Source organism: Diachasma alloeum, unplaced genomic scaffold (genome assembly GCF_001412515.2).
Source record: "Diachasma alloeum isolate Michigan unplaced genomic scaffold, Dall2.0 Dall_scaffold_00328, whole genome shotgun sequence".
Lineage (NCBI taxonomy): Eukaryota > Metazoa > Arthropoda > Insecta > Hymenoptera > Braconidae > Diachasma > Diachasma alloeum.
Genome location: NW_021680467.1, coordinates 401,000 through 418,062, shown reverse-complemented (window position 1 = coordinate 418,062; position 17,063 = coordinate 401,000). Strand labels below are relative to the sequence as shown.

The 17,063-nt window shown below is 41.0% G+C and overlaps 1 protein-coding gene across 1 annotated transcript in view; it reads left to right on the top strand.

Moving 5' to 3' along the window:
* The window catches only part of LOC107040375 (paired box protein Pax-6), a 91,866-nt gene that overhangs the window by 64,671 nt on the left and 10,132 nt on the right, over positions 1–17,063 (top strand). Inside the window, exons 5-8 of the mRNA XM_029126254.1 lie at positions 9,436–9,600; positions 9,763–9,845; positions 13,222–13,448; positions 13,554–13,810. Of these exons, the coding sequence (XP_028982087.1) occupies positions 9,436–9,600; positions 9,763–9,845; positions 13,222–13,448; positions 13,554–13,810 (732 nt within the window). The remainder of the gene's footprint in view (positions 1–9,435; positions 9,601–9,762; positions 9,846–13,221; positions 13,449–13,553; positions 13,811–17,063) is intronic.

The window sequence follows — 17,063 nt, the reverse complement described above, 5'->3', positions numbered from 1 at the left end:
CACAACGACAGGCGAGATATTGTAATCGCTCCCGTCGGACTGTGGAATATGAGGAAGGGGACATGGTGTACAAGAAACACCGAACCCTTTCTAAAGCAGCTAATAACAAGACTGCAAACTTTGCAAAAAGATACACAGGGCCTTTTAAAATCACTCGAGTGGTCAGCCCCAATGTAGTCGAATTGTCGGATGCCCAAGGGAATGCGGCAGGATCCTCACACATTCAATACCTCAAACCTTGTCCCAAATCCCACTTACCTGACGTAAATGGCATTTCCGAACCCCCACAAACCCGACAAAATAATAATCTCTGTTCTGTTATAGAAAAAAAGGACGGAGAGAACGTGAAGAGCCAGGAGAAGCTCGTATCAGGGACCCAAGCCTTCACCACAGAGTTAGAGAAGCGAGCAGCAGCTGGCACCGCTCGTAGTCGGAAGGAATTCGAAAGGAAAAGGGGGGAGGAGCTGAGGAGGGCTAGGGAACAGAGGCTGGCTGCGGAAGGAACAAGCCACGGGCCAGAGGAAGAGGTTAAGGTGAGCCAGATGCTGGAGATCATGTCGCTGGAAGAGTCGGAAAGCGACTTGACAGGTCCGCAACAGGCGGAGAATTCACCCCAGGGGTCTGAGGAAGAGGAAATGTGGGTGCTATTCGACCAGGTGGGGGAAAAATCCCCAAGCTCGAGCTGTAGCCCAGAGCAAACCCGGGAAAAGGCCAAAGACACCGAGACACTCAAGGAGGCGGCTCGCCCTAATCCGCGAGAGCTCGGAGAAGGCAACAACACCCAGAAGAGCACCGAAACACCTTAGAAAACGGAAAGACCAGCGTGGAAGAAGCCAAACGCACCGACAGGATGCATCAACTGCTCCCAAGTCGGACACAGCTGGAGAAAGTGCCCCAAGAACCTGGGAAATCACTTTTGTCACCTCTGTAACACCCTGGGAGTGACTACGGAGAGTTGCCCCTACCCCCATGGACTGGCGAGGGCCCGACTCGAGGGACGCCTCCACCAGGCCATGAAGAGACTGGAGAATAATCGAAAGGAGGCTGAGAGGAGGAAGAAGAGACGTGAAGGGAAGAACCAAAGGGGTCCAAGCCCGTCCCAGCTGGAGACGGAGGCCACACCAGCCTCACCGAAACCCAGCACCTCGAGCTCGAAGCAGATCGCCGGGGGTAAACCAGCAGCTCGAGCTAAAGAAGCAAAGAGGCGCCCCTCCCCTCGCAAATACGTGGAGGAGAACGGGGACATGTGCCCTCTCTGCTTCGAATCTGGACATCACCCCGACGACTGCACTGCTGAAATAAAGAGGAAGAACCTCAGAGGTTACTGCCCCACTTGCTGGAGACTGACAGTAACAACGGGGACATGCAAAATGTACATCGAAGCCCGCCAGAGGAAATAAGCGGCAGCCCTGTCGGAAGAGACCAGCGGTACCAGGGAGAGAGCCGAGAGAATCCACAACCCCTAGGTAATCGCTGTAGCTCTCACACTCTCGGGTCGAAAAGAAGGAGGAAGAAGAAAATTTTTTTTGAGTATTAGTACCTTATTTGAGTATTATTTCAGTATTTTTTATTTGAAAGAGAATAAGTTTTTTTTTTACTTAAAAGAGAATAAGTTTTTTTTTTATTTAAAAAAGAATAAGTTTTTTGATTTAAAAGAGAATAAGTTTTTGATTTAACAAGGGAATACGTTTTTTTATGTAAAAGAGAATAAGTTTTTCGAATAAGTCTTATGGCTTCAAGAGAGAATGAGTTTTGATAAAGGGAGATTACGTTTTTGAAGTAGTCATTACAAGTAGGCCAATAGTAATAGATTAAGACGAGGACTCAATTAGTGGTAGCTCATCGCAGGCAGAGAGGTCCAGAGGACAGCCGACGGCGACGCCTTGGTCATTCAAGCGACCAGCGTGGAGATCACGTCTGGTCTGGCAGAAGGGTATGACAAGGCGCGCTCGAGCGTAGTCGCCGTCGGTTGTAATCGACGGGATGGACTGGTAAAAGGATAATTTGATACTCGAGGCGCCATCCGCCGACGAAAAAGGGATACCGTAGCGTCCCGGGGGACGGCTGGCGCCATCGACCCTGATCGAGGGATCTCTCTCTCTCGACTTCCGGCTCATGTGCCAGTGACCTGTGAGCTGAGATTTATTAGCAAAAGGGAAAAGTTGCATAATTTAAGACTTTCCAGAGTTATAGAGTAGAGGAGAGAGAAGAGTCGCGTCAGTGAATCTGCTGGCCCAAAACACACATTCGAGGGGGAAATAGACAGGAGGAGACATCGTCTGCAAGTCGAGGCTGGGAGGTTAGGAGCCCATGTTCCACGAGGCAACAGGTATTAATTGCTGAAATATAATACTAGGCCCCCTGACCACTCGAGTGTACCAAAGAGCATACAAACATGCGAATTAGGAGTAAAAAAAAAGAGAGACTAGTTAATAATCCATGAACACTGAGAAATGTACTGAATAAAAGTCATAATTTGAGTAATCCAGAGAGTGATGATTTTCAGAACGTCTTCCCTAACTCACTTCCCTAGAAGTGTAATAATAAAGTGTAACATAATCCTATACCTAGAAGTGCAAAAGAATTTATTGTAACCTGTCTGTGAGCCCTCATTAGGCAGGATAATTACAATATATATGACCCCCATGTAAATACGCCCTTTTGACACCCTGCCCCACACCTATACCCCTTTACCCAAGTGGAATTTGCTTCAGGTCCACCTGACGCACGATCAGAATTTGATCAGGTATTCGTAAGGTTCGACTGATCCGGTGATTCCTGATGAGAACCTGACCAAGTTCTGATCTAGCAGATCGGATTCGAAAAACTATAGGCGGGTTCAAATCAAGTTCTGATCAGGTAGACATGATCAAATAATGATGTCTGATGAGAACCTAACCAAATTCTGATCCAGTAGATCGAATCCGAAAAACTGCAGCATGATTCAGATCAAGTTCTGATCAGGTAGGCACGATCTCACCCTGAGGTCGGCTGCCTGACGCCAATTTGATCAAATTCGGATTTGATATCTTTGATCGGCATTTGAACGGGGTCAATTGAGGAGAAAATGATTAGATTCAGATCCGGTCCACCCGACATTAATTTTAGTAAGTTTTTCAGACAATTTAATTAACTATTATTATACTATTCAAATTAAATTTTATCAACCATTATCAATAATTATTTTCAATCTTTAAAAAGAATCATTATACTATAATTAAAATGAATTAAATTAAATTAATTTAATTCAATGAATTTAATCTAATTAATCAATTTAATTAACAGCCAGCCCTTCTCAAATGTACAGAAGGGAGAGATGATGATGCCGTAAATACATATTAGAGGAGTATCAAACTGACACGCAAATGATCTTGAGAAAAAAATCACCAAATTTCTATTTATTTATTAGTGTTATTGTTATTATCGTTATTATTATTCAATAATGAAATAAATAAAAATTTAATTGAACATATTTTATCTCTGAGAATACGCACATGCGCGAGATCAGGAATAATCAACGTAAATTGTAAATTCAACGAATACCCCGATACAAATCACATAGGCAATGTACCGTTTACTCAATAGTAATAGCACGATAGCGTAGTGGTTAGGGCATAGGATTAGCAATCATAGGGTCCCCGGTTCGGTCCCCAGCATGGGAAAAACATAAAAAGCTTTTTCAGAGGTAATAACAGCAGAGATTCATTAAGAGAGGCGGCCTACGGTGAATGAATTGAATTATCTTTTGTTTTGGATTAATTATCATTGGTAATTGTTATTAATACTGACAGGTAGGTCATCCGGTTTTCATACAGTTGACTTGATCAAGTTCGGATCCATTCGTCCTGATCAAATCCGGATTGGTCAGAGGCGTAACATGTCTGATCAAGACCGGATCCGTCAACTTGATCAATACCTGATCAGTTGTCAGGTCTAACGTGATCCAAACTTGATCAAGACCTGACCGGAATTTCCACTCGGGTTATGTAAAACGCTTTCCCTTTCGCTTTAATGGATTCAATAAAATCCATTAAATATATAAGACCTCCCCCTCCTCCCTCCTCTTCCCTCCCCACCACCATTTTTGAGTAAATAATATATATGACCCCCTATGTAAATACGCCCTTTTGACACCCTGCCCCATACCTAGACTCCCTTCGGTGAAACACTCTCCCCATTGATAACACCACCATAGAATAAAATTCCTCCGTATATGAGACTCCTTCCCACCACACCCTGGATATCGCTACCCCCATGTATAATCCCCCCTCCTGACCCACATGAAACCCCCTCTTTATAAAATTCCCCGTCAAAAAATGAATTTTTTTTTTCGATTTAAAAAAATATGTTTTCTAAAATTAAATATATTTTGGTTTAAAATTAATCCCAATTTTGATCATTAATTTTAAACGATTATTTTCTAAAACTTTTTTCTAAAACTTATCCACTTTTTTTCTCTGTGAAGTTTCTTCATGAACTTGGATTGAGTATTTCCGAAGAATGGCAAGTCAAGGTTCTGAACTGCATTTTGGATTGGGCTGAAAGTCTCATCCTTAGCTCCACATATTTAAAGGAGTTTCGTTCTAAATTTCTCAAGCCCATTTATATGACCGAGAAACCTAAACTTAAAGGTTCCCTCATTCTTTATTTTAATCAAATTTCGCGACTACATTTTTTATCTATAATGAAAAATATGCCATGCATATTCTTTTCCTAAATTATGCGTTTTCATCTTCTTTCGCTATTTCGATTTCAAAACAAAGCTCTTCTCATTACTACCTCCTCGCAAAAACTGACCAACATCATTTCAACCGATTAGAATAATCCGATAAACTGCTATTTGCGAATAACAAAATTCCAATCAAATTGTACCAATCACTGTCAAATTTTCATCATCAAAGAGTACAACATGTTGACGCGTCGTATACAGAGAGGAGTTGAAGCAGTATAGGAAAGCGCGCCGGAACGGAATCGAGTGCAATCGGATGAATTGCAATCAGGAGATCCTATGATCCAACTAGTTTTGGTAGTTATACCGTAGAATGGGCAGTGCCTGGGAGAGGGTTGGGGGGGAGTTGGACGGGTTGAGCATCATCACCACTAGCAAATTCGAACACTAATTTAAAGACGTGGCCGTTGCGTTTGTGTGTTGGTGTCGAATCTCTGAGGAGGGTGCTGGTATTTCGTGAAGAGGATTTTGAAATGGCGGGAGATGAGCTCGTGGGAGAAGGGAGTGCGTCGTCCAGTTAGAGGGCGGGCAAGCGAGAAAGCGAACAGCTGACGGCCGCATGGAATGCTGGAGCGGACAAGGGAGAAATGAAGGAGCGACTGCGGGGTTGTGGGGTGGGAGAGATGCAAACGGGATGGAAGCGAGAGCAAACCCGTACCGCGCCTCGTACTGCGCCTCGGTGCGCAGAGGCGGAAGATAATCGCTGGCCCTCGCCGGGGCGGTTGACAGCCATGTGCTGTATATGTGAACGCACACTATTGAACAATTTCTTGATACCTCGAATGCCTTGTTTTGCATTCCGAATATTCGTCGATGCTTCCCTGTGATCGCAAATTTTCGCGGTTCTTATACATATTCTTTCGTTGAAAATCAAGGGAAAAATTGGAGAAATATACATAATAACTTCACGAACAGAAATATTCAGTAAAAATTACGGAACAATTTACGTAATCCGCGGTAGGAAATCATTTTCCGGAAATTTTTATAGGAATGGAAGAGAAGAAATCTAAAACGTTCAGTGAATTTTTAGGTTCACCACCGAACAAAATATGAAATTGTCACGTAATTTTTCCCGAAGAAGTAAAATCTTACAGAAACTTCCCGACTTATTATGCCTCCAAAATGAAAAATTCTTGAACGTTCAACAATTTTTATGAAGCTGGTGAGTTATTTCTACGTTCCGTTCCATAAAATGTCTCAATCGTTTGGGAAAAATTACGGAACGACTTGTTCTTCCTACAGGGGTGAGTCATCAGACGGATGGTTAATTTTTACGGAACAAATCATAGAGTTTACGTGACGATTCGTACAATTTTAGTTCCGACTCACCCTTTTTATTGAATTTGACTTTGCGCGGTGTTTGTTTAATTTTTTATAGTTGCGAAATTTCGATAAAAATTTTAACTTTTTCATGTTCTGAAAAAGTATAAAAGAAATCATAAACTGCCTGTTTCTAAAATCTCAAACAATGAGCAAAGAAATACCTTGATGTAATCAACGTTTATGACCATTGATATGAACAATGGAATGAACTACTTATTACGGAACTTTCTAGCTTAAATATTAAGTATTTTTGGGAGAGGGGCGAGAGGAGAAAAGGCGTTTCGTAGGACATTTGATGGATATAAAATGTTTGCTGCCATTCTTCCGTCAATCTATCTCCAAATAGACTTAGGTTGAAGCATTTTCTCTAGCTGGCGGTTGATCTCATCGAGGAATACCAACAAGTCTTTGTTGTAAAAAAATTTAGGCTACGGAATTTTATACTCTAAGGCTACCCGTTTCGGGGAGAGATTTACCAAAAAATTTAAAGTAATTTTCTAACTCATCTGTTCTGATTATTTCATTACAGAATAGACCATTAAATCTCCAATTTATTTTGGAAGTAGAGAACGAGAAGGATTTTCACATGAAATTCGAGCTAAAAATTCCCATCAGTGCATCAAAAAATGTTCCATGTAACTTGGTTATTTCCTTTCCAATTGAGTAATTGCTCTTCTTTTTTCACCTTTTTTTTATTTTGAAAAACTTTCAAAACTGAATTACGCTCAACAGAAACGCATTTCACTAGATTGGTCCTTCCCTCTTATTGTTTCATAAATACTGGATTTCATAAATACTAAAAATGAATTTGAAATTTGGATTTTTGTTTTATCTAAAAAGCATGAATATTTTTATGCGGAATATACTATACATAAAATACATTACATGTAATAATTCGGGTACTCTCTTATGTTACTCTCTTCCATAAGTTATCTTCTCTTTACAACCCTTCTTTTTTCATTGAAAATATTCATTTGATTGAATATGAAGAGATAACAAATTATTAAAATCGGTTGGAAAGTTTTCCAGATATGTGTGAAAAACTATTTAAACGCGAAAAATTTATGAACCAATTGATCTGAAATTTTGTACAGAGTTCGTCAGAATCAATACCAAATAAGATGAAAAGTCCAATTAACGAATGGTAGAGTTGAATATGACCAAATAAATATTCGTTGATAGTTAACGAATGGTTCACTTAAAAAATGAAAGCCCCGTCAAACAAGGCTCCTCAAATATGTATTTGTTAACTATCGAGGGGCTACTCACTCCCGAAATCACGGTGCCACTATGGCATGAAATCATTCCGAAATCACTCCGAAATCACTGAAATCAAGCGATTTCAGCTCTCCGAAATCATTTTCGAAATCATCTCCGAAATCACGTGAAATCGTCTGAAATCAATGAAATCACCGAAATCAGTGGGGCGCTCCCACGTAAGAAAAAACGAATGGGCCGAGCTTGGCCCAAGCCCGGTGGCCGGCCTGCCGAACTTCAGGACTCGTTCCTCAACCGGGACCGCGCCGGACTTGATTGAAACCTGGAATGATAACATCGGGCCAGGTCTGGGCGCCCATCTCGGCCCAGCGTTGATTGCCAGTCGTTGGCCAGGCTCAATTAAACATTACTTAATTACATGAATATGATAATATGGGTGATTGAAATACAAGTAATTTAATATTACTCCTCAGCATTCGTAATAGGTTCAACGAGGAAAAAAAATCAATACCGGCATGCGACTGGTGCCGCACTGGCTGCCAAACTGTTCATGGCAATTATCAATAATAACAAAAACAAAATAATTAACATTTTTTAGGATGATTTTTAGTATTGATTGTGCCCTACCTACCAAACCCTAACGCAATCATCGCTGAAAAACCGATTTTGTTAACTTAAAATATTACCCCCTAACGTGGGCTCGAACCCACGACCTCACGACTACTAATCCGACGCCCTAACCACTAGTCTACCGCGCAATTCGTAAAACCTCTACTTCAAATCTTCCATATTAATTCCATCTCGGTTTTTTTCGACTTGAATGTTTTATTATTCAGTTGATAGAAATATTAAGTGATTCAACTACAGTTTAATCGGTAAATTAATTCAATAATGAATAATAATAATTATTATTATTAATTACAATAATAATTATAACAATTAGGATTACTGTTGAATGACCATTCTTCTTCTTTTCGTAATAATTAGCGAGTAACATGTGACTTCAACACCTACAATGTCACCATTTTTTTACGATTACACCCTTAATATTTTACCCTCAAGTTTCCACCCTTACCATTCAACCCTCAGAATGTCAGTCTTATGATTTTTTCGCCCCTTTCCATTATTGCGATTTGACCCTTACAATTTTACTCTTCAGATTTTACCCTTATGATTCCACCCCTATGATTCCATTCTCATCATCTCACCCTTACGACTTAACCCTTACAATTACACCAACGGCTGGAGCCCAATGACCAAGGTCCGGGCCACCGCTGACTGAAGATTGGTTATCGAGGTCCGGCATGCCAATGTCCGGCCAAGGCTGGGCCAGATCTGTCAACCAAGGCTCGCTTACCCGCCCTTCCCCCGAGACTCACGCCCTGATCCCCAGGGATGGCCGAACCTCGGTCCAAGCCTGGGCGCCCAGACTTGGCAAGCCCAGGCTTGTGCCAGGCTTGGCCGTTTCTCCAACACTGGCATTTCCTACGTGGGCGCCAGCGTAGTGCGAACCGTGCAAGTAATTCATGATTTTGAAATTGACACCCCCGCCAACAATGATAATAAAATTCCGTACTCATTGCCGTAGTAAAATGGGAAAATGGACCGCTTTTCATCGTAGTTAGCTGAAGATTGGCGAAGTGGAATCAAACGAATTCGTTATTATTTTCCAGTTTTGATTTTCATAATTTGATACAACTCGTTTTGTCCCACCTCTATTATTTATTACCTTTATTTTTCTGAAATCACTGATTTCGAATTAATGAAATCACTCGAAATCATGAGATCACCTGCCGTGAAGCTCGAAATCACCGAAATCTTTTCTTCCAAAATCGCTCAAATCATCGCTGAAATCACCCGAAATCGACTTTATTTCGAAATCATGGTGTCACTGAATTATGGAGTGAGTAGCCTCTCGTTAACTATTAACGAATGATCAATTGATGAGACCAAATAGACCCTAGCCTCCAACCTAATCCATTGGTTAGCAATAACTAATCTTTTCTATCAGTGGAAGCAAAATTAGAAAATGTGAAAATTAAACGATGTTAATGCTTGCAGTTCGGAAGCAAAAGACCATTGAAACAGCTCGAAAACTCCCGAAACTAAATTACATTCCACAAAAACGCATTTTACTGAATAGTTCCTCCCTTTTTGTTTAACAGATGCTGGATCTCTATTGTCCCATCAACAGGAGACAACTTCGGACGGTAATTCTGAACACAATTCATCCGGAGATGAGGACTCGCAAGTACGACTGAGGCTGAAACGCAAACTCCAGCGCAATCGCACGTCATTCTCCAATGAACAGATAGATGCCCTGGAAAAAGGTAAATCTTTTGAATAAATTCACCCTCAACTCAATCCGAAAAATTCGTTCCACTATTTCGAAAACAACATTCATTCGATTCGTTAAAAATTCACCCCTAATGAGTCACCACTTGTTGCAGTCTGTCTGTATCAATCCGTCTTTCTTATCTCTTTTTTTTCAGAATTCGAGAGGACACATTATCCGGACGTGTTTGCACGGGAGCGTCTCGCCGAGAAGATTGGATTGCCTGAGGCACGTATCCAGGTGAGTGTGAATGTGCCGTGAGTGTGTGAAAACAGCGTGCCTTCAAAACTTTTCTTGTATGCCTCATCCTCGTTCCTTCTCTCATTAATTCTCCTGTAGACAAGGACTACCTCAAGGTTGAAAAAGTCAAATACTTAAAAGAGAGTAATGAGACTCCAACAATCAATTCAGTAATGGAGTGATGAATGAAGCTAAAATTATACATCTTCATTAAAATTATACATCTTCAATTACACATCTTCATTACGATGTGAATACCTCAAGCATGAGTGGTTTGGTAAGAATCCACTTTCGACCGGGTCGAACGTTTTGCTGACTACAAAAACAATCTTTTAGTAAATTTTTCCAAATTCAGTCATTCTCAGGATGTTTACAATGTAATAAACATGTAGTTATGGAAATGATTCTTTTCGTATTGTTTGATTTTTATTTTTGACAACAAATATCTTCGGGAAAACCGACTTACCGATATGGCCAACCACTTCGACTGTTCTTTTAGGCAGAAAACCGTCCTTAGTATTGAATGTTATATGTCACAGCTTCCATTTTAATGATTTTCTGTTTTGACCTTTTCTCTGAAGTAATTAATAAACAATAAATTCATTATAAATTCATGTAGACTTAAAATTTTCAGAAATCAGTTTCTCACAAACAATGAGTTGTTTGTAAATTTTTATAATTTTCATTATTTAGGGGAAGTTGGGGTAATATGGATACCTTAAACTTTCCTCGCAGGCATCTCAACTCACATGCACGGAGAAAACAGTTGAAGAAAACTTAGCGAACAAGTCAAGTAATCGTGGAGCGAACTCAACTTTCAGTACCGTTTTACCCTATATCAAGGAAAAAGTGCGAGACGAATAGAGAAATTTTCTCCGTTGGCTCGAGAAAATTTACTAAACGTGAAGGTAATTGGTGCCGAAACTGTGAAATTCATCCAGCATTCCATCAAAAAGTATTCGAGTGAACGTGAATGTTTTTTTTTACCCACCGCGTTCGGTAAAATTTCACCTCCATGACCTTCAAATGGGTGCAAGACAAAAAATACCCTTCCGCTGTGGAAAACTCTACTGTACAGGATGTTAATTTTTGAATCCGCACATATGTTTTTTACCAAACAAATCATAAAATGTCCCCTACAATAAGCAGTTATTTTTCCTTGAATTACATTTCGCTCCACGATTATCTTTCGTACAGTAAAATTTGCCACGATTTTCTGGGTAGCTTTTATCCCACTTTTCAAGAGAGGTCTCAGGTTTTAAAATATTCTTGTACTCAAGTATGATTTTGTCGCAAATGAACTCACTCAAATCGTGTAGAAGAATCGTCAATCTCAAGTATTTATTGTTTTCAGGATTTTCTTGTATGCACTTCCAAGGTATCGATATGTAATATATTCATGATGTAACGCAGAACGATAGTGAAAAAAATGAGAAATGAAAGAGAAATTATTCGAGTTCCATGAAACGCAAACATTCTGAGATTTAAACCATTGAAAATAATTTACTTCTCTCAAGGAAATGTAGTCTTTATATTAGGCAATTTTTCTCTTAGGGTATGAATATTTCAACTAAAGTCAAAAGTTCATTTTACTCCATCTTCTCCTATTCAATGAGAAAGACACGTTTGCAAACAACGCATATGTTTCAAAATCTTATTTGGATCATACTAATTATGTCCCTTCCCCAATCACTTTCACCCTCTTTCCTCGATAGCTACACCTCTCTATGGAAACGCCCTCCTACAACGTCATGTCGTCAAAATAAAATTCTCCTGAACCGTCATCTTCATATTCGATATTCCAGAATTGATCTCAATCAAATCCATTCCATTGAAATCATTTGCATTCTCCGCCCCCCTATCGTTCTCAATTTCCTACCCTCTCACCCATCTTTATCCCAAGGTCAGATTTCTCTCCTCTCACTCCCCCTCGCCGCAAAAAACCGAGCCAACAAATGAAAGATAAGTCAAACAAACCTCCACTACACATTACACGTTACCATAATGATTTCAATTAATCCATAAGGTCAAATGGGCAAATTTCCACAAGGGCATAGCATATACCAAAACTAATATGTGCCCAGCCTTGTTGTACATTGTTTGCACCAATAACGTTTCACTCTCTCCATCGCCCGTAGCCTCGGTGTTGCCCTCGTGCAGCCCCCCTTGTTCACGCCGGTTAGACCAAGAACGAGAGCAGACAGAAAAGGGAGGTAGAAAGAAGGGAGGAACGGTAAAAGAGGATAGGAAGAGCCAGTGGGGGGTTGTGGAAAAGCAGTGGGGAGGCAGGGAAAGGGGTTGGAAAGCGTTATGTGGACGTACAAACAGTGCAAGACCATGTTGACGCATGTTTTCAAGCCTCGTTGACTGGTATTGATCTTGCTAAGTGCAGAAAACCGGGAGGAACCAGTGTGAGAGTGGAAGTGAGAGGGTTGAATGGACGAGACACAGACACGAGGCGTAGAGCAAGGAGAGCCCAAGAGGGGTGTATGGCAGGAGAACGGAACAAACCACGATGAACAAGACTTGAGTTTTGGTTGAGACGCATGCCTGGAAACCTGATGAATACCGGTGTGGATAGTTCACACCCAGTCGTGATGATAGTTATGTACAGTTATTGGAGTACATCCGGTGTTCTAGCTAATACTATCTATAACTTGTTTACTATCGTAACCAATAACAGTAAGTGGGATGGCGCGAGGGGGTGGGTGGGGAGGGATTGTTCTGGTCCTGTCTGTCCGACGGAGGGAAAACGTGAGACAAGATAGGTAGTATATGAAAACTATGGGAGATGGACGGCTGAGTGAAAGGGGATGAATGGGGGTGAAGAGGAGAGGTACAAAAGCCTAAGAGGGTTTGGACGCAACCATGGCAACGGCGCGTCCCCGGGGAGGTTGCCCTCTGATTGGCCGTTGCCGCTTTTATACCTCCCTGTGTATAACTACTTGCCGATTCACCACCATACGTTTTATACCGGGGAAATTCTTCTGTATCCCTTCGGTTTCTTACTGGGGTGAACGACGATTATCTGGGGATGTGACGGAGGAGGGGGGGGGGAAATACCCGGCGGTGATAATGGCAAGAGGTTAGGATTTTTTAGATCTCTTCTCTGCTCCACCTTGCTTATGAAGTTCTTGGAAACCTTGAATGATCTTGGAATATGATATTTACCTACTTATGCTCAAGTCTGACCGAAATTGGATGTTACCACTTGACGTGACAATTAGGGAAAAAGTTGATACCTGTTCCCTCTTCTCTCTGAAATTTCGCGAGTATGGTTGTTGAAAAAGTTGAGAGTGTGACTCGTGAGTGTATGCAATGTGACTGTTAGCTTGAGTTTGACATTTGGCTTACTGAAGTGCTTCTGATTTTGTAGGTTTGGTTCAGTAATCGTCGGGCTAAGTGGCGACGAGAGGAAAAGTTACGAAATCAACGGCGCGCCGCTGTGGATCAAGTGGTTGGCGGCGGCGGAGGAGGAGGAGGTAATGGTGCGGCGCCACCTGCAGTGACACCGGCGACACCTAGGATACCGTTGAATGCCGGTTTCAATGCTATGTATTCGTCTATACCACAGCCGATTGCAACAATGCCAGATACTTATAGGTGAGCTTGTTTTGTAATGCGTCATGATTAATGTTGGAAGAGTTTTAATCATGGGATATTGACAATTATGATCCCATTCAGACGCCATTTTGATGATCATTGTAGTTCGATGACGAGTAGTCTGGGTGGGTCAATGGGGAGCAGTTGTCTTCAGCAACGGGCTGAAGGTTATCCAGCTTATGTGTTTCACGAACCACTGCATAGTCTAACGCAGTCGTACTCACACGCTCATACGACAACAGCACACTCACAACCTCATCGAGGCATACCCACGTCTCATGGAGGTACTCCAAGTACACCGGGAGGGCAACCCACTGGACCAGGAGCAACGCCTTATCAGCCAACTACCTCCACAGCCACTGGTAAGTTGCCATAATTTACTATTTTATTCCAATTATGCCTAGCATGATGACAGCGTCATTTCGAAGACAACTCGAAATAAGTCGTTGAGCTTTGATTGAGATATTATGCGAGCGTTTAACCCTTCAGCGGTCGATCACCCTGCAAGCACAGTGCTCTTTTTCAAATGGCAATCGCATTTTTTACCCCAATGGAACTTGTTCATCTTGATGAGTTGTTTTCAGAAACCTCGTCATTCATTTAATTTCATCACATTTTACTCGAAAAATGCCATAAAAAGAGTTTTGTGGCCAAATTAAACATTCAGGCTTATTTTGCGTGACCCAGGATGCACCACGTGAAACATGTACCGTTCTCGATATGGTCGAGCAGCGGCTCGATACACTCCCCTACACTCTCTTAAAACAAGTAAAATATCGACAATTTCACTGGCTGAATACATCGTGATGTTTGAATCTTGAATTCGACCACAGAACTCATTTTTATGGCATTTTTCAAGTAAAATGAGATGAAATTAAATGAATGACGACGTTTCTGAAAACGACTCATCAAGATGAACAAGTTTCATTGGAGTAAAAAATGCGGTTGTCATTTGAAAAAAGCACTTTGTGCTTGCAGCTTGCAAGCGTGAGCTCGAAAGCTCAAAATAACGACAACATAGGATGTCCCCCTCGAAACCCTACAATTTTTGTATGAAACATTTTTTTGTTACCCGCCCCCCTTGAGAGATATTATCGCATCTTTTCAGATGGGACACCCTGTATAATAAAGTACAGAAAAACGTGAAAAAAATTGAGCCCAACCCAGGTAAAACCCAGGTAAATCGTCGTTTTTCGTGTTTTTGACTTCGAAATACCTACTCTGCGCACCACAATTTTCATTCCATTTGAAATCTTTTTTTAAATACTCATCAAATTCCATATAATAAAACTAGGTATTCTTTTTTACCATCTCAAATAACTCATAAAAAATTTGAATTTTTCGCTTCAATGATTTTTTTAATTTTTGCATACCACATAAAAATCATTGTTTGAATAGTTGATTTTTTATCAACGACATTATTTTTCAGTATTAAACACCTTTTATTTACTGTTTCAGTGTTCAACTATACAAAACAATGATTTTTATATACGATTTGCAAAAACGTAAAAAAATGAGTAAACTGTCATTCATAATTTTCTCATGATCTATTTGACATAATAAAAAAAAAGTTTTATTCTATGAAATCTAACGAATATTGAAAAAAAAGTTCATATTGGATGAACATTGTGGTGCAAGAAGCATTTCAAAGTCAAAAATACGCCCAACGATGTTTTATCTCGCCCAAAGGACGAAAGGGCTAGGCGAGGAATTGTAGGGGTCTACAATTTTGCTTACTTTACAGGTACTCCATGATGTACCAAAAGTTGCTAGTGGCTATTCTCATCACCCGAAGATTTCTACGTTTCACCTTGGTACTTCCTTAACGCAATTCAAAATGGTTTATCTCAATTGAAAACAAAAACTTGACTCAAGTCAAAAAAGTTCAAATCAATTCTGGACTGTTTGACTCACTTTAAACACTTGACTCAATGAATCCGCCTCCCCACTTGCACTCCATTTTCCCCTAACCTGCTACTACACGCTCTCATCCTCACCAAAATGGCGGAAATAACCCATTCATTCATTCGCGTATAATTTTGTAACTTTCGAGTGGATTACTACGACATAGAAACAGTTAATCTCGTCATTCATGACTCGAAAATCATCATCGCCCACTCTCTATTTACACCTATGCATTCATTCCACAACACGATAAACCTCTTGATGGAATGCCGTCCCCTATCAAATTGCAGTGGCGGGATTTGTCGAATGTAAAACAGGTGGGTCATTATAAAATCAACTACATTCCACTACCTGGGGAGAAAGTCCCATGTGAGCTTTGGACGAGGGCTTACATCCAACATGGAGAACTTCTCATTCCCCAGTGGTATATAAGTCTACACCCAGAATATGAGAGAACCTATGAAAACACTAATGCGCCGGATGTGAATAATTTTCTTTCTGTTCCATTATCATTTATTTAACTTTGAAAAAATCTCACAAACCGGGGAATAACGGAATTCACTTTACAATTTTCCTCCAAATGCTTTCCGGTGTATCTGTACGGTGCCAAATTGCAGTGGTTTCATTCAGATTTCAATTTTCCATATAACGAAAGTTAAAGGAAACTCTTTGGCTCTTCAATAGAACCAGAGCTAATCCAAATAATAAAAAAAAACTGTTTCCCACAAACGATTAAAAGATGAATTTCAAAATGGCGTCGACAGAAAATGAAATGCTCCAATTTTCAGAACTAATCCTTTTATTTTCAAAACCTACATTCAGATTTCCAGATAATTCTTTTACACCAGAAGGAATAAAAAAGCCCCCGCTAGTTTTCCCGTTTTTCTAGCAAATCAACTCTTTCTCATTTTCTCTTACCTGTCTCCACCAATAGAATCACATAGGTAAAATGTAAAATAGAGCCAACGAATATCGGGATTACCCCATGGAATTCTGTCCAATGGCCAACCGGGAATGCACAGAACTGAGTGAGACAACTGCCTCTTTGCACGCAATCTACACAGGGTTTCGTAGCTGCTGGGGGTGCGGTACACGCAAACGACTGGAATTGTAAAAGGATTTTAAAACAAATCTCGCATAGAGTCGCCGTGGGCTGAATCGAAGAATAAAAGGGTGCATCACCCCCTTCTCCTCTCCCCATTCCCTACCACCGGTTGAACGTATTTGGTGTGGTTTTTCTCTTTGTGTCTCTATCCTCCTCTTTTTCCCTTGAATTTTCCATTTTCCTCGGGAGCTATCCCTCTCACCTACCCCTCCTACGCCCCTCTTTTTCTCATTCAACGAAAAAACCTATGTGACTATGCGAGAAGAGAAAAAGAGACAAAAAGGGGAGAGGAAAATAACGAAGGATGTGGATGGGTTGGGTCTCGCCTCGGCTGGACGAGCGCTCAATAACGTGCGAACCCAAAAGGGGGTAAGAGGGAGCGATAAAGGGGGGTGGGGAGGAAATAGGGAGGCATAGCGTACCAACTGGAATGGAGTGAAACGGCTGGTTGGGGCAATGGTGGTGGTAAAAAGTGGTATATATCTTTATATCGTATAATGGTCATGGACATAGACCCCCTAAACCTAGAACGGCGAACGCAAGGGCTAGCCCTATTTACGTATTCCCGTATGACTTTCTCATGCAAACCACCCCCTCCACATGTT